At 58.0% G+C, this 21934-nt stretch overlaps 1 protein-coding gene across 1 annotated transcript; it reads right to left on the bottom strand.

Moving 5' to 3' along the window:
- Positions 1 to 16: 16 nt before the first annotated feature.
- Positions 17 to 19559, bottom strand: MAPK8IP1 (mitogen-activated protein kinase 8 interacting protein 1). Its single transcript, XM_081099668.1, has 12 exons — positions 19378 to 19559; positions 8461 to 8566; positions 6269 to 6565; positions 4420 to 4501; positions 3323 to 4135; positions 3064 to 3139; positions 2101 to 2273; positions 1757 to 1866; positions 1534 to 1650; positions 1368 to 1438; positions 1138 to 1236; positions 17 to 811 (listed from the first exon to the last, which is right to left on the bottom strand). Exons 1-12 carry the CDS (start codon positions 19476 to 19478, stop codon positions 739 to 741), a joined length of 2118 nt encoding a protein of 705 aa, XP_080955794.1. The 5' UTR covers positions 19479 to 19559; the 3' UTR covers positions 17 to 738.
- Positions 19560 to 21934: the final 2375 nt, after the last annotated feature.

Below are 21934 nucleotides of genomic sequence, written 5' to 3'. Positions count from 1 at the left end.
CACCCACTGCAGTCCAGACAGGAAATGGCACTTTAATAGTTGTGGCCAGGGTGACAGGACCAAGATGGGGCTGCAGCCAAGAGGCCAGGCTGGCCCAGGCCAGTGGGAAGCCGCCTTTTCCTGCCAGGGTGGGGCCCTGCTGCGGCTCTCTCCTTCCTTGAGGGGCCCCACAACTGCGGGGGCCAGCATGCCAGCGAGGTTGGAGGTGGAACCAGCCAGAGGCCACACAAGTGACAGCTGGGGACAGGGATGCACCTCCACCTGCTGCTGTTCCCTTACTGGGAAGTCCTTAGGAGGTGCTGGTCTCAGCCTGAGCTCAGGGCCTTTGGTTGGGGTTGGGAACTGGGGGCAGGTTGGGCACTTGCAGGTGGCATGGGCTTCATCAAGGCAGAAGAGAGCCAGAGGCCCTGGCAGGGGAAGTGTGGCCCAGGATGGGACAGAACCCTCTGCTCCTGGATGGGCATCCTTCCTGGCCACAGGCCTGACCAGCCCTGCCCCCACCCAATCCCCGGGCAGCCTGCTCTGTCCTCCATAGATGAATCTAACCCCTTATATTACAATAAACTGCATTTGCCTCTCCCCATAACCCCCACCCTCCCACCCTCGGCCGATGGCCTCCACTTCCCCACCCTCTGGTGGTGGCGGGTGCCCCTCCTCAAGCAGTGCCACGTCCTGTCAGCAGCCAGCTGTCCTGGCCCTGGCCTGCGGGCCCGGGGAGGCAGAGGGCAGGCAGCGCTGCTACTCCAGGTAGATGTCTTCTGTGGGGCAGGTGTACTCCACAAACTGCTTGTAGAACTGCTGGAACGCTCTCCTAGGAGGCAGGAGAGACACGCTGACGGGGGAACTGGAGCCTCAGGGTCCCCGGGTGGGCTCCAGCCCCCTGGCTGCTCAGCTCTGTTCTCTACAAACTGTTTCCTAAATGAGACTGCAATTGGCGAAAGGATCTAACAGCTAAAACACATGGAAGCTACTCCTCAAGACCACGCAGGCCTCTCTCGAGGTCCCTGCACTGTGACCTGGAGGCGTGTGCAGAGCTGGGGGGGCTGAGGGTGAGGCTGAGCACCAAGATTGTGCTTGAGGGCTTGAGCCTGGGCCGGCTGGCGGGCCCGGCGCTTGGTGGGACACACACATACGTACCCCACAGATTCCGCCAAGACTTTGGTGGATTCTTCAGACACAAAGACGTGGCAGGCAAACCGGTGGTCAGCAGGGTGCTTAGTGATAAACCCAAAGTACCTGTGGGAGGACAGCAGTCTGTCTGGGTAGGATGGGGGCTCAGACCCCTCCAGGCACATTCGTGGCCCCATGTCCTGCCATAATGGCTCCAGACCCAGCCCACACCTCGGCCTCTGCTCCTCCCCACTTACTTGTTGTTCTTCGGATGGTATCCACAGAAAGAGATGTTTTTTAACTGGAAAAAGTGGCTACATTTATTCCCCTACAGGAGAAAGAGTAGAACAGGGTGGTCATCAGCCTGCAGGGGGCAGAGGAGGGAGACCCGGTGGGAGAGCCGGGATGGGGCCAGGGGGTCACCTTGGCCTCCTGGGAGTCATCAGCCTTGACGCCTATCTTCACACCCCTCACGCTGATCTCTAGGACGCAGCTGGAGGGTGGGTTAAAGTGCACGGTGAGCCGGCGGGTGGTGGCGATCTGTGGTGAGGGACAGGAACATCAGGCGGGGGTGTCCCTCTCCCAGGAGAGGATGGGGACTGGGCTGGGGGTGGGCCCCCGCTTCAGGGGAGCAGGAAGCAGGTACCTTTTGCATAGCGGCACAGAGGACGTCATTGCCCTTGTGGTAGGGAACCTGGACAGAGCCCAGGAACTTCACCCGAAACTGGTCCACCCAGTCGCTGTTTTTGGTCAGGGCTGGGAAAGCAAGCATGAAAGTGAGGCGCGGCAGAGCCAGCAGAGGGTGCCACCATCCACGTGTGTCCCAAACTGGCTGGGCTCACTTTAATCAATTGTAAAACTGACCCAAAGGCACCTCTGCTCGGCCCCGCCCCGGGTGTTGAGGTCTGAAGCATAGGCTCCCCGGGCAGCAAGTCAGGGCAGGGGAGATGTGTGGCCCGGTGGCGTCAGGCAGGGGGAAAGGAACACTACCTGCCATCTGCTCAGGCTCCTTGGCGACCTCGATGGCGTAGTAGGCAGGAAAGATGCCCCGGGCCCCCGTGCGCATGTTGTAGGCCTCGTACCAGTAGTCCTCAGCCTGTAGCTCCACCAGCAGGGGGTCGTCCACGTCCAGCTCAAGTTCATCTTCATGTCGAGGCACAAACCTGTTCTCAAAGAAAGCACGTGAGGACTTCATCGCGGGGCCTCTCCAGCCAGGCCTTCCATCGACTCCCCACCCTGCTCTGGCGTCTGGGAGCTGCACCGGCATCATTAGTTCAATAAACATTTGCAAAGCATCTGTGAGCCTGTCAATGCTAGCTCCTGGGGGAAACCAAGTCAATCAGATATGCATCGGCCATGGAGGAACTCACGGCCACGGGAGGAAGTGACCGGAGTCACTGATAACATGTGAGAGGCAATGGGAAGCAAGCACTTCCATGTGGAGGGGAGGGAGGGTGTGGGTTTGCTGTGGGGTCAGGTATCGGGTGCTGGGCGCTCCTGGGCTCTGGTCCCGTGCACATTGGGTGCTCGCTCCTGTGCTCTGGCAGCGCAGCAAAGGCCACACAACACTGAGAGCATCCGCTCCAGCACCCTGCTCACAGTTTCGAGAGGGTAGACTATCCCCTGGGCCTGAGAGGACGGATCAATGCCAGTGGCGGGGTTGGGTTTAGGCCAGTGGTTCTCAACCTTCCTAATGCCGCGACCCTTTAATACAGTTCCTCATGTTGTGGTGACCCCCAATTTCATTGTTACAAATTGAACATAATTAAAGCATAGAGATTAATCACAAAAACAATATGTAATTACATACGTGTTTTACGATGGTCTTAGGCGACCCCTGTGAAAGGGTTGTTCGACCCCCAAAAGGGTCGCGACCCACAGGTTGAGAACCGCTGGTTTAGGCCCTGTGGTGATGGCAGAGGCAGGGAGGCCAGCCCAGCTCTGTGCTCTCACCTGAAGATGGCCCGATGGGTCTGCTCCTGCTCCTCCCCGTTGATGACACAGGAGAAGAGCCCAAAGGATTCCGCACCTGCGCATGAAAGGGTCTGGCTGGAGGAGGAAGGTCCCAGCTCTGGTCGAGTTTTGAGGGGCAGGTGGAGAGCTCTCAGTCCTAATGCCTTGAACTGGATGGGCCTGAGGCCTCCTCCCAAGAACACCCTCATTTCAGCTCTTCCCACCCAGATCCCCCCAACAGCTCCCACTGCAGACTCACTGGAGGAGCGAGAGCGGCCACTCATGAAGACGTTCAGGAACTTCTTGGAGAAGTGGACATCGGGTTCGTCGGGGGTGGAGTCCTCGGAGAGGCAGGCAGAGGGCCTCGGCCGGGGCGCCTCCTCATATTCTTCCCCAATGGCCGACTCGTAGGGCGAGGAGGCAGAGGCGCAGTTGTCATAGACGGTGGCCGAGTCACTCTCGTCACTGTAGTCTCCGAAGCACGGCCGCAGGCTCACCAGCTCCAGCTGTGCGTGCTCATCCACCACCAGCGTGTACTTGACCGAGTCGTAGGACAGCGCACTGGTGTCCGAGCTCAGAGAAGCCCGTGGAGGCGGCGGCGGCTCCCCCAGGCTCCCCCGCCACCCTCCACCTAGTGGCTCGGCCCGCTCCGGGGAGGACAAGCAGTCGAAGCCCTCATCCTCCTCACTGATGGAGGGGTGTGGCCGCCCTGCTGTTGAGGGGTAGGCAGCAGGGTCTGGATCGGAGCTAACCGACATCCGGCTCTCAGCTGGCGGCAGGAAGGCAGAGGTGGGCTCTGCAGGGTCTGGGGGCCTCTGCACTGGTGTCAGGTAGATCTCCTCAGTGGCCTCCAGCCTCACATCTGCCTGGTAGTGGATGCGGTCTCGATGCGAGTGGCCCCGGCCACCAGGTGGAGCAGCCTGAGGGACACTGGGAGGCGCCATCTGGGTGGCAGCACTGCGGCGGCAAGGGCTGTCGGTGGAGGTGCCTCGGTCTGTGGTGGGGGCGGGGCTGCTCTGGGGTGGCAGCTCATCGCTCAGGCAGATGTGTTCGTGTGCAGGTGTCTGCTCCCCTGCAGAGCAGGCAGGTCAGAGCTGAAGGCAGGTGCCCTCACCCTTGGTTCCCAGGCTACCTGCTCCTCACACTCAGCACTTTTACTCAGCATGTCACACAGAAGCAGGCAGGGCTGGCTCTGGAGCCAGCCCTCACTCGTGCCACAACTGACCTCAGATGGACCCACTCGCAGCTGTGGGATAGGCAGTTTACCTCTACTCACAAGCTGGAGACTATTGGGTTTGTCTCTGCATGGGGACTGAGTGAGGGCAGGTAGGAGTCCAGGAAAGGGTACTGACTTACCTGTCTTCAGGGGTGAGGATGACCGAGACACCCGATCCTGCCAACTGTGCTTCTTGCCTAGAGAATTATTATTCAGCGTGTCCTGTGCAGGAAACAAAAGGCCCTTGTGACAGAAGCAGTCAACAGTGCCCGGCACAGAAGGCCCTGGCCCTCCCCCAGCAGGCCATCCCTAGGCCCTTTGCTGCACCCTACCCCCCCCACTTGTCCAGGCCTCACCCAAACCCTCTCTGGAGCAGGCAGGATGGGTGGCAAGTTCCAGCCCACCCAGCCAGGCCTACTGGCTCTAGCCAGCCCTTCCTCCTGGCTCAGGGAAGCTGGCCAAGCCTTAGTGCAGTGGTTCTCAACCTTCTGGCCCTTTAAATACAGTTCCTCATGTTGTAACCCAACCATAAAATTATTTTCGTTGCTACTTCATAACTGTAATGTTGCTACTGTTATGAATCATAATGTAAATATCTTTTTTTGTAATGTAAATATCTGATATGCAGGATGGCCTTAGGCGACCCCTGTGAAAGGGTCGTTCGACCGCCAAAGGGGCCGCGACCCACAGGTTGAGAACCGCTGCCTTAGGGAGATGCTCTTATCAGCCTCCATAAAAGAGGTGATGGCCAATGTGTGTGCTGGTGAGTGGGGGAGGAGGTGGGGAGAAGCAGGAGCCATCTGGGCACAGAGTCAGCCCCCTAGTTCCAGACACTGAGGATTAGGTAGCATGAAGACTCTCACGTCCAACCCAAGTCCCTGAAGCTCAGGAAGCTATGGCCTAGGGAAGGGGCAGAGGCAGCTGCAGAGCCTGAGAAGAGCAGGAGGAAGGGTCTCCCGGCAGCTGGCCTGGGGGCTGGGGCTGCATCATCCACATGACGACTCCACAACGCGGTTCCCTCAGCCCCCCCAGGAGCACATGACTGAGGAATGACTGATGTGGTTGTCAGAGGCCCTTCTTGCTGGATCTGCTGGGCTGCCCATGCCACATTCTCAGCCCCCAGGAACCCCCTCCACGATGCCTGCGTACAAGGCTCCCTACACGCAACTCAGGCCCCCTTCCCTGGGAACACCCTCACAGGCCCTCACATTCATGAATTTGGCTGCCAAAATCCACCCCTGAGGATCCTGGGAAAGGAACCAATCCCTCTCCCAGCAGCCCCTGCACTCTCCACCGACAGCCCACCTCCCTGAGCTCCTCCAGACCCCTCCTCACTGGGCCTGGGAGACAAAGGGCCACAGCCACTCTCCCCCACCCTATCCAACCCTCCTTGGCATCCAGCCACCCAGCCCTGGGGCCCTAGGCCCCCAACTCAGCCGAGCAGCTCCACCTCCCATCTCGCCTCCTGCCTTCTGGGAATTCCCAGCTGCCCACATGCACACTGGCTGCTGCCTCTGAGCTCCCCATCCCCAACTCTTACAATTCCCATGACCTCCCACCACACCGGCCGCTTCGTATGCCCGTTTCTCCAGGCCCTGCTTCTTGTCCACCTTACCAGGGACCCCATACCCTAAGCAGGAAACCCTGCCGCAGCCTGAGGTCCCAGGCTCCAAACCCTTGCAACCCCTCAAGCCAGTTCTCTTAAAGCCCCGCTCTTCTGCTTGCTCAGATCCTCTCCTTGCTCAGATCCGTGCCCGGTCCCTCTCGGGGCCTTCGCGCCTCCTCTCCCTACGAAAGATCTTACCTGCCCCCGAGACCACTTGCCCAGGGACCTGCCCCCTGGGAAGCCCTGGAAGATCTCACCGGCCGGAGACCTCTCCCCGCGCCAGACCCGCAAGTTCCCGCTCGGCACCTCCTCGCGCGCCCACCTCCCGGGGCCTGACCCCGGAGCCGCCCCTTCAGCCCCGCCCCACGCCGCTCGCGCCCCACCTGAGACCGCGGCACCTGCGGGAAGAGGTTGAGCGTGGTGGGCCGCTTGGGTCGGTACGTGTCCCCGCCGCCCTGGCCCTGGCCCTGGCTGCGGGGCGCCGGCTCCTGGCGAGGCTCGGCTTCGGGCGGTCCGGCTCCCGGACGCCGCGCCGCGCGCTCCTCCTCGTCCTCCTCCTCGTCGTCCTCGGCGCCGGGAGTGTCCCCCGCCGCGTCGATCAGGTCCATCTGCAGCATCTCGGCCTGCAGCCGGCTCCCCGCGCAGCCGCCGCCCCCCGACAGCAGCCCGGCACGCGGGGGCTGCGCGGAGCAGACGGAGGGGTGTCAGGGGGCGGGGCCCGGCCGGGGCTGGGGCGGGGCCGAGGCCGCCGTGCCCCGCCCCCCGCCCCGGCGAGTCCATTCCGCGGCCGCAAAGAGGGGGAGAGAGGGAGCGGGGCAGGAGCTCGGGGAGAGGGGGCCGCGCCCTCCCGCCACCCGCCAAGATGCGTGAGGCCGCTTCCTCCCGACTCCAGCGAAGCCTCTGACGGTCCACACCTCTCCCCTCCCCACGGCCCCCCGCCTCCTGACTCTATGCACCCTCCCGTTCCCTTGGCAACAGCCCGTGACCTCACCCGGCTAGTAAGCGGAGCCCAGAGTGAGGTCACCGCTGTTGCCATGGGGAGGAAGGGTCGCCTAGGAGTTCGCGCCCCGTAAGGCATCGGCTGGGGGTTAGTATTTGGAGAGGGCAGCGAGGAAAATGGGGAAAATAGTCTCAGCTAGGCGGGGGGTTGCGGAAGGGAAGGGCCGCAGTGCAGACCGGAGGATCTGAGCGCGGCTGCAAGAGGGATGCTGAAAGGGAGGGGCAAGTGCGGCCTCCGCCTGGCCGGGGCAGACCCCGCCCTGCCGTCCACAGGCCTTGGCCTCGCCAACCTGAGATTTCCCCTCGGCCAGTCTAACCTTGAGAGTTCCGAATAGCTTTTCCAGTTCCAGCTCTACCACTAACTCCCTGGCACCTGGGGCAGATCTCCTGACCCTCCAGAACCCTCACCAGTTAAACTGCCTCCCAGATTCCCAGAGAGGTGTGAAAGCCCTTTGGAGCTTTCTAAGGCTCCACAGGGTGTACCCCAGGGCCTTAGGGCGCTAGCTGGTTGCAGGACCACCCTCTGCAAGGCTCTGCCTGTGCATGTTGGGGGAGAGGGCATTGCGGGAAGAGAATAGGTGTATGACCTTAGAGAAACTATGTCAGCGCCCGGGGACCATTCCCCAAGCCCGGAAGAAGTGACCTCAGCCTCCATCCCTTCCTGGCCTGGCCAGAGGGTGGAGGGTTGGGGTGCAGGTACTTGAGGGTCATCCTCCCCCACCCACTTGGTTTCTTCCTCCTTGGCAGGCTTACAGAATCTCTTGGGACAACAGGTCAACACAGAGACAGGAACCCCATCCCAGCTCTCCTTTGCTAACCGCTCTCCTAGCACCATGCCTGCTTTGGCCAGCCATCCTCCTGGGGGCAGCGAGAAGCTCTGGACTCTGCAACCAGCCCCATGCTTTGCCTTCCATTTCCTGACTAGTGGCTCCTTCTTTCTATTCTGAAAAGATACAGATCTCCATCGGATCCCGGTGCCCCAGTGCTGAGGGCCTCCTGGCGGGATTCAAAACTTTAAGGACAGAGAGAGCCATCTGTCCTATGACAAAGCCACGGGGTCAAAAGCAGTAGCAATGCTGGGTGAACCCTCCAAAGGGGCCTGTAGGACTGCGGGCCGGAGAGGGTCTGCGAGGCCACGTGGTGTGGTTTGGTGCAAGGGCAGCAGAGGGAGTGCTTGCCTCCTTCCTCCTGCCCCAGAGCACTCAGACTCCACCCTGCTCCGCCTCAGGCCCTCTGCCAAGGCCACTCCCCACAGGATTTAGGGTCTTTCTGAGCTTTCCCTTAACTAAGGCCCTCACTGTTACTGTCCTAGACCTCAAGACCTCCTGCCCTCTCCCTTCTTGTGGGCAGTTGAAGGAGCTACCTCCTGCCTTAACTCCTGGCCAAAAAGAAAACAAAAATTCGGATGGAGGCTCAAGATGTGCCAAGCATTGTACTGGATGTTTCCTGAAATGCTCTTTCATTAATGAGGGTGCCACAGAGACCCTGAAAGCCCCTTAGTAGATGTGGGGGTGCCCTCAACCCTGTCCCTACCCATCCTGCCACTCCATTTGGGCTTCTGGGAGCCCACCCTTACCCGTAAGGACAGGGTGTCTTTGCACTGCAGACTGATGCCACACTCATCGGTGATCTCTGAGAGGTCTTCATCCTCAAACTCCTCCAGGCTGATATCATGGGTGAGCCTGGTGGGGACAGGAAGCCAAAGTTACAACCCAGGGGGACTGCTCAGCCCACTGATGTCTCCCTAGTACGTCCTCCAAGGGGCAGCCCCTCGAAGGCAGATCACAGCCCCCAGAGGATGGGACATGGAGTCCACCGGTGCCAATGCAAGGGGTAACCACCAGGCAGGGGAAGAGTTGTGGGCTCATGCCAAAGGCAGTCTTCCTGGGGTGGCAGTGGAAGGGGAGGCTCCAGGTCACCCCTGCTCCCCCCAGCTGGGAGCTGTCCATCCTGTTGCCAAACTAGAGGCAGTGCCTGGAAGGCCCAGCTGCTCGGAGCCTCAGCTCTGCCAGAGAAATGCCTCCCAGGGTCAAGGCAGGTGCCAAGGCCAGTTCACCCATGGAGAATGCGAAGAGTGGAGAAGGGACTCCCAGGGATGCCCTGAGTCGGGGCTCCCTGTCCAATCCCTGCAGCAACAACACCCCAGGCGCTGGCAGAGCCATCCCGGTCCCAGAGGAGTGCGCCATTCCCCCAGCCCAGGAAGACGCACGCTGCTTGAGCCACAGAGCAAGGAAGGGAAATGTGGTGTCACTGTGGGTCGTTTCCACCCGTTCCAGGGCAGACTAGGCCGCTAGTCTATGTTCTTGGTCTCATCTCTTCAACCACAAAATCACTTTGCCCAGATATGGACCCTGAACAGGCTGCACAGATGGGGTCAGGAACTGGGGCTGGAGGGATGGTGAGCTCAGGAGACAGCACACCCCAGCACCGGGAACTAACCAGCTGCACTAGAACCCTCTGCCCCAGGCCAGCCCTGTGCGCCCGCCCACTGCGGTCCCCACCTGCCCCAGCCCTAGGCTCCACCAGGTTTGGTGGGAGTGGGACATTTTGGAGAATTCTGTGGGGAAAGTTGGGAACAATTCTGAGCCTTTTCCCAAATAAGACCAAGGGACTGAGGCTTAGAGCGAGAGACCCACAGTCCAAGGTCACCCAGGAGAGGGGGTGGCCCAGCCCCCAGGGGAGCCTAGGAGGCCCAAGCCCTCTGCCTCTCACCTCAGTCAGCCCCAAACAGAGACTCAGAGCTCAATGGAGCTGCCCCCCCCAAACTTCCCCCTCCCCCCGGCTCCCACTCCCCTACCAGTGCTCCCACTGATCCTCCAACCAGCTGTCATTGTCTGGGCTCGAATCCATCTTCAGGAAGAGCTGCATGGAGAGCCCTGCCCGGCCAGGGGGCTTCGGGGCCCCAGGACCGCCCTCTCATGCCCTGAAGGGTTGGGGGGCCAGGGCTCAGGGCAGGGCTGGGGCCACAGGCCTGGGCCTGCCTTTCCGCATGCTGCCCGCTGCAGAAGCCTGGAGAGCTCATTAAAAATACATGGGCCGGGAGAGGAGGCAGCGGCTGCCGACCCAGGCCCCAGCCCAGCTCTTCCTGGCCCAGCCCTCAGCTGCAGGCAGCTTCCTCCCCCTGTGAGGCCAATGCCCGCTGTCGCTGCCGCCTCCCTGGAGGGATCAGGTTACTGCAATCAATGCTACCAGCTCCACCTGCCCTTCCAATGCCCCTGTCGGGGGCTGGAGTGGCCCCCCTCCCTGGCCCAGGCTTGTAAGCAGATCGCAGAAATCTGGGCGGTTTACCCCCCAAAGCCAGCTCCTGATCTGCTTTAAAGGGCCAGCGCCACACTCAGGGTGCCTGATGACCAGATGGGGGTGGGGGTGGGGTCCTCTGAAAATCTCCATGAATGGATGGCCCACAGCTACATGCTCAGCCCCACACCTCATGAGGGGGGCTTCTGTAGGCCCAGGCAGTATACAGACAGGGCTGACGGGCAGCTCTATTGCCCACTGAGTGCAGCAGAGAACCCTGCCCCCTAAGGCTCTGTCCTTCAGCACCCAGGAAGTGTCTCTGGGCACACAGGCTCCACAGCCAGGGAAAGGGCAGACCCTGTGTGGGCCCTTCGTCATGGGGCTGGAAGGGTGGCCTGGGAGGTAATGAGCCTCTGTCACTTCGAAGTGACATAAGCAGAAACTGGAAGGCCCCTGGAGGGAATGGCAGAGAGGAATTCGGACCAGGGCAAGGGGGCCAGGCAGACAACTGCTCTTTCCGTTGGCAGCCCCAGGGTAGGTGTGGGAGTGGGGATGTGAGGACAGCACAGCCTCAAAGCCAGAGCATCTCTGTTCAGCCAGGCCTGCACAGGGTGGCGTCTCTGGCCCTGAAACCCGGGTGGCTGGCACTAAGTAAACGATTAATATACATGGGCTGCCTGGACAGTCACAGAGAACGCACCCCTGGGACTCAGCCAGCATTAGGGAACCCTGAGATGCCCTCAGATTCTCCCCGCTCTGCTGGTGACCCCTGCACACATCTACTTCCCTCTCTCACTGCCCAGCCCTGGTCCAGCTCCTGCCCCTGCAGACCTCCCCACTGGCCTGCCTGCATCAGTCTCGCCAAGCCTGCACCACTCCACCCCACCTTCCACTCTCTGGCCAAGCTGTCCGAAACACCACCCCTCTGCCCTCCACCCAGGGGTCCCTGCTGGCAGCTGACTCCTTGGCCTGGCATCTAGGTCTGCAGCTCCTCTGTGACTCCTGCAGCTGCCCCCCCCCCCCCAAGGGTCTAACGTAGAGCTTGTGTGCAGCACATGGCAGGCTCTCACCTGCACTTGCTGGAAGAAGACTCAGTTAAGCCGCTCCTCGGAAAACCCCCTGCTTCCCCCCTCCCCGTGCTAGTGCCTTACAACCCTCCGGGCCACACTCACTGGTCCGTCCTCCTCCTGCTTGTGGTAGGTGTCTGCCATCTGTGTGGGCGCAAGACAGTGTGGTGGAGTAGACAGGACACCCCCTCAGACACTCCCAGTTTGCTCCAAAGGTGGGTGGAGCTCACACCCCCCACTCGGTGCCCAGCAGGTGATGACTGCAGGTCCCCTCCCTCCCAGCTGCATCTGGACGGCATGCCCCTGAGGGCAGAGCGGCAGGTCCTCTTGCAAACACTGGTACTGCCAGATGCTTGTCAATGACTTCCTCAGCTGGCTCCCCAGCTCATCTCCACACCCTCAGACCGCTGATAGTCCCACTTCCGGGGATGGAAGGGCTGGGGCCGGGCAGGGACAGCTGTTTCACCCTTCACAGAGGAGGAAGCTCTGGGGGTCAGGAGAACCTGCACTTGATCCCCAGCTCCAGCGGGCGGGTTAAAGGAGCTCCTTCTCTTTCTTTTCTCTCATAAGCCAGGCAGGATGGTAGAACGGTCACCGTATCAGGCTTGGAGGCCAGAGGCCTGAGATCAAATCCCGGCTCCACTTACAAGGAGCGGCGGCTCCATCTCCGGAGCAGCAGCCGGCCGGTCGTGCCCTGCCTCTCCCTCAGTCCTCACTACAACCTTGGGAGAGGGTCCATTTTGCCCACTTTCCAGGTGGGGACTCTAGGCTCAGACATAAGGTGTCGTAGGTCCCCATATAAAAAATGGGGCCGCCCACACCTGCCCACCCACCTCCAGGGGGCTGGCGAGGATTCACAGAGCAGAGTGTTTGTGAATTGCAGCGCTGTGAGGAGGTGGGGACCAAAGATCAAGGATGGACTGGTCAAGGAGCCCCCTTTGCAAGCCACCCCTCTCCCCACCCACCCTGGCCCTGGCCTTTTCTCCTGCTCCTCCAGGCCCCTTCCTCCAGGCTCAAGGAAGGCAACTGTGGGCAGGAAGGTGGAAAGAAAAGATGGAGGGGAGGAGGGAGCAGAGGAAGGGAAGAAGGAGGGAGGTTTCCTCTGAGCCCACTATCCACCATCCCCATGGAAACCTGAGCCCTGAGCCCCAGGAGGCGGCCTCAAGCTGAATCACACGCCCCCTGCAGGTCTCCATCCCTGGCCTCTAGACCCGCAGACTCAGCAGCTTCCCTTCACTCAGCCACACGGGTGGGTGAGACGTTCCGAGGTCTCATCCATATTAACCTTGGTGACTCTGTGTCATGAGTTTGGTCTCTTGAGACTGCCCTGACTGGGATCTATCTTTATATTTGAGCCTCGCCTCTGCGTTAACCTTACCCCAGTCCAGGGCCCAGTCCTGCCTTCTGACCCAGCGGTCCTGCCTTCTGACCCAGCGGTCCTGCCTTCTGACCCAGCGGGCTCCTCGCTGCATTCTGCACATGCCGTTCTCCACACTCCCACCCTCCCTGAGCCGAGTTCTGACATGAACATGCCTTTTGTGTTCTGATGTTTATTTCATGGCCTTTCTCCTTGCCATGTGCAGTCACACCACCCTGTTATCCTCCTTCCACCCACCGCAGCCCTAGCCCTTTCTAACTTGCTGCTTCAACCCACTAGCAGGCTGAGTTAGAACTGTATGCAAAGTAAGAGTTAGGTGGTGAAGGGCTGAGGCTTTAGCTGAGCAAGGTCAAAACTAAGCCAGGCATTTGACTGTCCAGAGGCCATTCTTGTCTTCCTGCTCCTGGCTCTGCTGGAGTGAGGTAAGGATGCTGCTACCTGAGTGACCTTGGGTCCTGGCCATGGTGCCCCACGGGCCCCTCTATCGACAGAGAGCATGGGTGGTCCAAGGGTCCAGCCTCTCTCTGCCTTTTGAGTGCTGTGGCTCCCAGTGGTTCTCAGGACACCTGAGGATGGGCTGCTCATTTCCCTCTGGCCCCCCTACAGGCCATTCTCCCCTGGGCAACCAAAACCAACATTTGAAAGGCAAATTTAGTCTTGTCACCCCTCTCCAGCCAGCGGTTCTCAACCTATGGGTCGAGACCATCGGAAAACACATATAGCATATCAGATTTTACATGACGATTCATAACAGTAGCAAAATTACAGTTATGAAGTAGCAATGAAAGTAATTTTATGGTTGGGGGTCACCACAACATGAGGAACTGTATTAAAGGGTCGCGGCATTAGGAAGGTTGAGAACCACTGCTAGTAATAGCTTCCCCTGTCCCTTAGGGAAAGGGGCCAACATTCTCACCTGGGGCTTGAAGGCTCAGCAGAGCCTGCTCTTCCCTGTAGCCTATATCATCCCACCCCTAGCCCAGGGGTGGGCAAACTTTTTGACTCGAGGGCCACAATGGGTTCTTAAACTGGACCGGCATGGATGGAGTGTTTGTGTGAACTAATATAAATTCAAAGTAAACATCATTACATAATAGGGTACGGTCTTTTTTTTCAATAGTTTTATTCATTTCAAAGGGCCGTAGTTTGCCCACGGCTGCCCTACACCCTGCCCTACACCGTACCCCTTGTCTCCAACTTCCAGCTCTCTAGCCTCCTGCTCCATTGGCTCCCTCAACAAAGTCTTCTCTGACCTCCCTGACCAGGCCAAACAGCCCTGCTACTGGTCATCTTAGTCCCTCCTGCTGGGTAGTCCCGATCACTATAATTTCACCTTTGGGTTCCACAAACTCTGGTGGGCTCCCCTTAGGGGCAGTTGGTCCATAGGGTGGGATCATGTCTCTCTTGATGAACCATGTGTGGTGCCCAACAGGTACTTAATAAATGTTGAGTGAATGAACCACTGGAGTCCCAGGTCTTTCTAGATTTCCCCCCCTGGAAATCTCTAAGTGAGTTCTCCTTTCAACTCAACTTCCTGTGTGCCCACCCACATCAGAGTTGGGGTAGGATGTGTAGGTCTCTGGGAAGGCAGGACTGGCTGAAACGGTGCGGTGGGGGCGAGCCAGGCCCAGCTGCACCCTCAGAACCTTCTCTCCACCCACCCCCAGCTCCGGATGGACACAGGTCGGGCTGGGTTGGTTCCTCTGATCTGGAATTCCCTTCCCAACCATGTCCACATGGGGTCATCTCCAGTGGAAACTGAATCCAGCCCAAGAAACCAAATCCAAGTAACAACCCAAGAAACCAAATCCAAGTAACAACCCAAGAAACCAAATCCAAGTTACATGTCTGATCTGGTTAAACTCCGTGGTGCAAGGACTCTGGGATTTGACTTTTGGGAAACCCCCTGAGAAGACAATCCCACATGTGGAAAGCCTTGTACACAGCAAACCGCGGAAAACAACCACCACAGCCCAGCACCAGGGCTGGCTAAACCGTGCCCACCCAGTGGAGGGAACATCGCATAGCCTTTTGGGTGAACGTTATGTGTATTACTGTGGAAAATGGCAACCAGTATGGTGAGCAAAAAGCCAGAATGCGTGTCCTATGGTTTCACGTGATGAATCACACACAGGAAGCACCTGGAACAGGAACGTGGTGGTGAGGTGTGCTGGGACCTGGGGAGCGATGTCCTCTCTGAGGCGTCAGTGGCCATCTCTCTCTCACTAAGATGAGACGCCCACAGTCTTTGGGCTCAGCCAATCCTCTCCAGCCCCAGACCCCAAACCAGCTGCTTACTTGAATCCTCCTTTTGGGTCCCCCAGTGACCACCAACCTAGAATTCAGCAGGTCTAATAACAATTTCACCTCCCTGCTCGCCAAACCTCTCCTGTTGGGCACCACATCCCCAAGGCACTCAGAAGCAGCCAGGACCCCTGCCTCTCCTCACTCCTCACACCAGATCCCTCACCAGCAGCTCACCGGAAGGATGGCCAGCGGTCCCCTGCTTCCCCATCCACTCTCTACCCAGCAGCCGGGGTGATCTTCCGCACACATGGATCCGATGTGGCTGTTCCCTGCCTAAACCCTGCTGTTCCCACTGCTTGTCAGTGAACAGGCCAGGTCCCTACATGGCCTTCGAGTTCTGCATTCCCTGCTCTCTACACTCGTGCCAGACTGGGTGGCAGACACCGTGCCTACTCTCTCTGATCTTGGGTCCATGCTATCCCCTCCCTCTTCACCCCTCCTCCTCTTGGGTGACACCCACAAGGCCTGAGCTGAGTGAGAGGACCCTTTCCTGACCTGCTGACTCCCAGACCCTGGACCTTAACTTAACCATCCACCCCTAACAGCCTGTCTAGGAAGGCCTTGTCCATCTGTCTGACACCACCGCCTGCATGACGACCAGGCCCTGCTGCCTCTGAAGGGACGCTCTGGGGAGCCTGGCAAAGGGTAAGCATTTGTTGAGTGAACGAAGGACAGCCAAGTGTGTCCCCCTTGTGAAGAGATAAGTAAGGAGGTCCCTGCACCTCCCGGTGTCCTGTCTCTCATCCCTGAGGCACTGTGTTGGGGTCAGAGCGCCACCATCCAAGGAGTCATGAGGCCACTATCCCAGCTCTGCCACTACTTGCTGTGTTTTAAAAAGTTATGCTTACACTATAATGTAGTCTATTAAGTGCAATAGCATTATGCCTAAAAAAACCAAAACCAAACCAATGTACATAACTTAATTAAAAAGACTTTATTGCTAAAAATGTTAACTACCATTTCAGCTTTCAGCAGGTCATAATCTTTTTGCTGCTGGAGGAGTTTGCCCTTAATTTATAAAAAAAAGCAATATTTGCAAAGTGCAGAAATACGAGATATGCCTGTAATGAACATGTATCTCATTTTAAAATTATTGTGTAAATGACATAATTTGTTGTAAAAATAAGTTACAATATTTGTTGTAAAAATAAGAAGTCAAATAATACAGCAGTATGTACAGTAAGTACAAATCCCTCCCCCCATGTTCAGAGGCAACTACTAGTAACTGGTTAGAGAATTTATACTCAGAAAAGAGACCCCCACATATTTATTTACACCAACTACAATGAACTCCCCACCCTTACGGGTCTACAGCATGCCGACCACCCCCCCCCCCAACTCTCTGTCAACATTCCAGGGAGCTCGCTCTTCAGGGTGGTTCGCAAATCAGACTGCCTGGGTTCAAACCCCAGCTCTGCCACTTACCGCACTTTTAAAAAATATATATATTTTTATTGATTTCAGAGAGGAAGTGAGAGACAGGAACATCAATGATGAGAGAGAATCATTGATCGGCTGCCTCCTGCACGCCCCCCACTGGGGATCAAGCCCAGAACTAGGGCATATGCTCTGACTGGGAATTGAATGAGCCACGTCAGCCGGGCGTTACCTTCTTTGTGCCTCAGTTTCTTCAATTGCAGAGTGGGAATAATATGTGGCTGGGTGGGAGTGCTCTTGTGCAAAGAAAGCTCAGAACGGTGCCCAAGCAAAGCGAGCACCTCGCAGGTGCCAGTGCGCCCACTGTTATTCTCTGACAGCGTGCACTGTTATTTTCTGTACTCCAGGAGGGCAGCACCCGATTTTATCCTTAATTAAGAAACCAATAAGGCATCACTGAGCACCTGCTCTATGCTGGGCATTGTGTGAATCAAAGTTTAGGCACTGACTCCTTATGTCTTCTGGAAGCTGATAGTGGTGTTGAGGGCACATGTGCACACACCAGATAATAGTAATAATAATAATAACTATTAATAATAATAACCTATATATATAAAAGCCTAAGCGACCATTATGATCGATGGGTAGACTGGTCGCTATGGCACGCACTGACAACCAGGGGGCAGATGCTCAACACAGGAGCTGCCCCCTGGTGGTCAGTGCACTCCCACAGCCACCCTCCCATGGTCCCTTCCCCCGGCTGGCTGGCCCCGATTGGCCCCAATCACCAGCCAGGCCGAGGGACCCCAGCTGTGCATGAATTCATGCACCGGGCCAATAATAATAATAATAATAATAATAATAATAATAACAGCAACAACAGCTCTGCATGACTGCAGCTCTCCACAGTTCTTGAAACTTTCAACATGTGTTACTTCATCCAAGTCTTAGGATGGCCCTGTGCAGAAACCAAAGCTGGCATCATGGAGCAGAAGAAGCAGAGGCTCAGAGGGTTAGGTGCCCAGCCTCAAGGCACACGGATAAGAAGGCTAAGCTAGGACTCAAACCCAGGCCAGTTGGATCCACCAGAGAGCAGTAACCATCCAGGGTTAAACCGAGCTAGGCTAAGGGATCTGAGAGGCTGGACAAGGGAAAGGGCAGCGGGGACGGCTGGAGCCAACAGGGCAGGCCATATGGGGCTGGAGACACTGCTCTGATTATTCCGAGCCGGCCTTGTCTCCACAGCCAGGCCATGGTGTCCTGGAGGGCCGGCCCATGCCCCGGCCTTGACGTACTGCCACCCTTGCCCGGGACTGGACACACTCACTGGCTGACATCCACCTTGTCACTCTTCTTCCTCAAATGTCCACGATAACCTGCCTGCAGAGGGCAGGGAGGGGTGGAGAGCACTGTCACCTGGGGACCAGGAGGCAGCTGAGGGGAGGCAAAGCTGTGCTCTGGGCCAGAGGCAAGACCTGCAGGTAGAGTGGATTGAACACACAGACCTGGATTCAGTTCAGCCTCAGGCTCTGCCTTCCTCGAGGTCCTTGGGCAAGCCTCCTGCCTCCCTGAAGCTCAGCCTCCTTGTGTGGAGAATGGGTAGACCGATCCCCACGCCCAGGGCGGCTACGAGAGCTAAATAGCCAGCACTGGGAAACTGTTTGAACAGAAAGGAGCTATTTAAATGCCCGCTGGTACGGAGGGAGGGCTGACACTTGTTAAGCACCAGCTTAACAAGTACATTAAGAGACCAATAATATTGATTAGCTCACCTAGGAGATGGGACTCAAGGAGGACAAACACCTGCCCAGGTAATGCAGCTAGAAAGTGGTGGAGCTAGGATTTGAACCCAGGTCCCCCTAAGCCCATTGTACTCCCACTGCAGGGGGGCCTCCAGGTAGGAGGGCAGTGCCTGTCCAGAGGCAGCGTGTGTCCTTCCAGGTGGAGTCAGTCTCAGACCTCAGCCTTGTTACCCTGAGGTACTAATCACAAAGGCTCCCACCCTTGAGCCTTCAGGCCTGGCCTCCTCCATCTGGTCCCCTCCGGCTGGTCTTCCCAGCTCAGCTCAGGGCCTCAGGGGAGGTTTCTAGCCCTGATGATGCCATTAGAAATCCACTGGGGTCCCTGCCCACCTGAGGGCCAGGCAGCCAGCAAGCCCCTGGTGGGAAGAGGGGCTGGCGCCAGAGCCCAGCTGGGGCCTGGCTGCGGTGGGAACCCCAGGAGAGGGGAAGGCATCAGCTCATTAGATGGAAAAACAATGGGGTATGTCTAGGCCTCCTTCTCCTAGGCTCTGGAGCAGAGATACCTCCTCATCCTCCTCTCCAACTAAGGCCAGGATTATGGGGAAGGCACATCAACCCTTCCCCACAACACCCACTGTCCACCTCTCTGAAATCCACCTTCCAATTGCCTAGCACCAGATAGGGGGCAGGAAGTGGGGTGAAGAGGAGCACAGATCAGGGTCCTGGGTACTTACTCCAGCGGGGATCCTCCTCCCCCAATGTTCCTGGCTGTACCTGGGCCATCCATTCCAGTCTCCCCCTCCCCCAGCTGGGCCTAGGATCTCTGGGCTAAGACTGAGCCTTCTGCACCTGCACACACCTGCCAAAGTCGGTGCTTGTCCAAATCCACAGAGGGTCCTGGCCAGGCAGGGCTGGGGGAGGGGCCCACGACTCCCTCCTTCCAGCACCAAGGTTGTCGGCTGCCCTGAGACACTGGGACCCGCGGGACACCCAGCCTTCTCCCATCTTTACGGCAGGCTTCGGACTGGGCACAGGCAAGCCTGCCTGCCTCTCTGAGATCTCAACCCGACCCCAGGCCACAAAGTGGGGGAGAAGGCAGCCTCCGCGCCCCCTCCTCCGATTTCAGCTCAGAATCTCCCAGCCTAGGACATGGAATGGCGGAGGGCGCTGGCGGCACCATGGCTAAGCAGCGGCTGGAAGTCTGGACTTGAGGCCGAGGGGGTCCTGGGGGCTCTTTCCAGGGAAGAGACCCCGTCCCCAGGCCGCCCTCTCATTTCCGGAGGAGGTCGGGTGTGTGTGAGCTGGGGGCGGAGCGGGGTGGGGTGGCGGGCGAGCCGAGATCCGTCCCGGCTGAAGGGCGGGGCGCGGAGGCCAGGGATTCTCACCTGAAATTGGGCGGCGACGCGATGTGGAGCCCCAGGAACGGGGAGGCGGCAGGCGGGGACGCGGCACCCCCGCTCGGGCCGCCGCTCTCTCGCTCCGCCATTCCCCGGCACAGCCCTGGCCATCCGGGCGGCGCACGGCGCGGAGGCGGCGGCGGCGGCAGCGGAGGGGAAGGAGGAGGGGGCGCGGCGGGGCTCGGGCTTGACCCGGGCGGCCCGGCACCAGCGCAGGCCGAGCGCGATCCCGGACGGCACCCCGCTCTCGGGACTGGCGGGAGCGCCGCCGCGCGCGCCCCCGGGCTCTGGCGGGGGTCTCGTGCGCCCCGCCCCGCCCCGCCCCCAGCCCCGCCCACTCGCGCTCTCCGAGGTGCTGAAGCCGTGGCCCGCGCGGCCCCAGGGCTTGGCCTACTTTCACCCTAAATCACACACGGACTTCTCTGTCTCCTGCCCCTTCCGCAAAGCGCCCCTCCTCCCCTGCCTTTTCGGGCTCTGCTGGTAGGAGCGGGTGGGCCTAGCGTCCAGGTAACAGGTAACGAATTTCGGGACCAGGGACGCAGGGCCCGACTCGGTCCCCTGCAGCAGCCAAAGAAGGCGGACTGGAAAGGCGGCAAGTGGAAGAAGACAAAGGTGAGATGTCTGGAGGGCGCCCCTAGAACAGACAGGTTTGGAGTCTGGCCCCCCAAGTGAACAGGTGATGTGGTCTCGCATTAATGACTAAACAATCCTAAGGTTTGCTTTTCTCATCTGGGAATGGGAACTATAATGGCTCCTCGCGTGGTTGTGCTGGGGTTGAAATGTAATATTAATGTATTGTAAGGGGTTCAGGTCACACCCCATCCTGTCCCCTTACCTGAAGGAGGCCCTCCTAAGGACTCTTCCTAGAGGGTCTTCTCTAAAGATTGACCCAAGCCCCATTTCAGCCCCAAACGCTACTAATGGTGAACTAAACCCTTCCTCGTGGCTTCTGCCTCAGCTTCTCCTTTTCCATGTCAGGACGTTCCCAGATTTTCCCCCTTTTCTCAACATCTCAACTGCAGCTCCTGCAGAGCATCCCTCTTTTGTACCCACAGACACCCTATAGCTGTATATTCTTTTTTTATTTTTTTAAATATATATTTTATTGATTTTTTACAGAGAGGAAGGGAGATGGAATTAGAAACATCGATGAGAGAGAAACATCGATCAGTTGCCTCCTGCACACCCCCTATTGGGGATGTGCCTGCAACCCAGGTACATGCCCTTGACCGGAATCGAACCTGGGACCCTTCAGTCCACAGGCCGACACTCCATCCACTGAGCCAAACCGGTTTCGGCAACTTTTTTAAAAATATATTTTTATTTCAGAGAGGATGGGAGGGAGGGAGAAACATCAATGATGAGGGAGAATCATTGATCAGCTGCCTCCTGCACACCCCCAAGTGGGGATCGAACCAGCAACATAGGCCTGTGACTGGTAATCAAACTGTGACTTCTGGTTCATAGGTCAACGTCAACTATTGACAGCCAGGCATCGCTTCTCACACTCTAAGACTCTGGGCCTTTCCTTCTACCCCCTCCCCAACCCCAGTTACCTTCTTGTGATTCTTTTGGTGTTTTTTGTTGTTGCTGCTTCCAGCACCTCTATCCATATCAGGTTTAGGCTGTGATTTGTTTCTTCCTGGTCTTCTCTCCCCTAAGGCTAGTTCTGCAAGTTCTGTCACAGAGCATGGATTGCTGGACATGCAGGCTGCTGGCCGAGGCCAGGGCCCCAGCTTTGGTGAGTCATAGAGCTGCTAGCCAAACCTCACTGGCTTCTCTGGCCACTCCAGACAACCAGACAGGTCCTGTCCTTCACCCCTCCCTGAAGAAGGGGCGGAGCAAACTGTTTCACAGCTTGTGGAACCCTATTTACAAACCTGGACTGCCAACTGGTTAATCACCCCCTTTTCCTTCAATGTAGCACCCAGAAAAGAGCTGCAGGCACCAGGCCTTCAGCAAACAACCCCCAGCTCCAGCCCCAAGAACAGATACCCTATACATGGAGCCAAAGGCCTTGGTTTCCCTGCCCCAGGCCCAGAGGAATGGCCACTTTACCTTTCCTGCTATTGTGGCCCAGACTCCTTTCACTGCCCAAACAGTTACCACCTACTGCTATGGTGCCTGGCTTTTCCTCCCAGGAAAGCAATATTACCATCACAGCTAATGATTGTTCCTTAGAGTGTGTGTCTGTCTCAAATAGGGGGCATCTCAGGTTAAGGGTGTGTGTGTGTGTGTGTGTGTGTGTGTGTGTGTGTGTAGGAAAACTCCATCTTCCAAAACATTTTTCTCAGGAACAAAGGTATCCCTTGTTCTTAGCTCCCGAGGCTAAGCCAGGGCCACTTTACATAGAAGCCAGGAGAAGGGAAAAAGGGAAGGGGACCATCGGGGGCTTCAAAGCAGAGCCAAGAATGAAACAAGTCCCAGGGTCAAGTCCCTCCCTTTCCCCTCTCACTCTATGCAGGGCAGCTTGTGATACGCTTGGTCCTTGCCTGAGCCCCTGCCCACAGGAAGCTGGTGTGTGGGCTAATGCTCTCACTTCCAT

This window comes from Myotis nattereri (assembly GCF_964212035.1).
Source record: "Myotis nattereri genome assembly, chromosome: 9".
In the NCBI taxonomy this organism is placed as follows: domain Eukaryota; kingdom Metazoa; phylum Chordata; class Mammalia; order Chiroptera; family Vespertilionidae; genus Myotis; species Myotis nattereri.
Note: the sequence above shows the minus strand (reverse complement) of the source record. Positions and strands in the feature narration are given on the sequence as shown.

What these genes read in the sequence shown, in the direction of transcription:
- MAPK8IP1 (XM_081099668.1), bottom strand. Translation starts at nt 19,478, where the DNA reads ATGGCGGAGCGAGAGAGCGGCGGCCCGAGCGGGGGTGCCGCGTCCCCG. An exon ending in AAGACACCCTGTCCTTACGG is followed by an intron (nt 6,566 to 8,460) that starts GTAAGGGTGGGC and finishes TGCTCCGCGCAG; the next exon opens with CCCCCGCGTGCCGGGCTGCT. An exon ending in TCTGTGCCGCTATGCAAAAG is followed by an intron (nt 1,651 to 1,756) that starts GTACCTGCTTCC and finishes CCCTCACCACAG; the next exon opens with ATCGCCACCACCCGCCGGCT.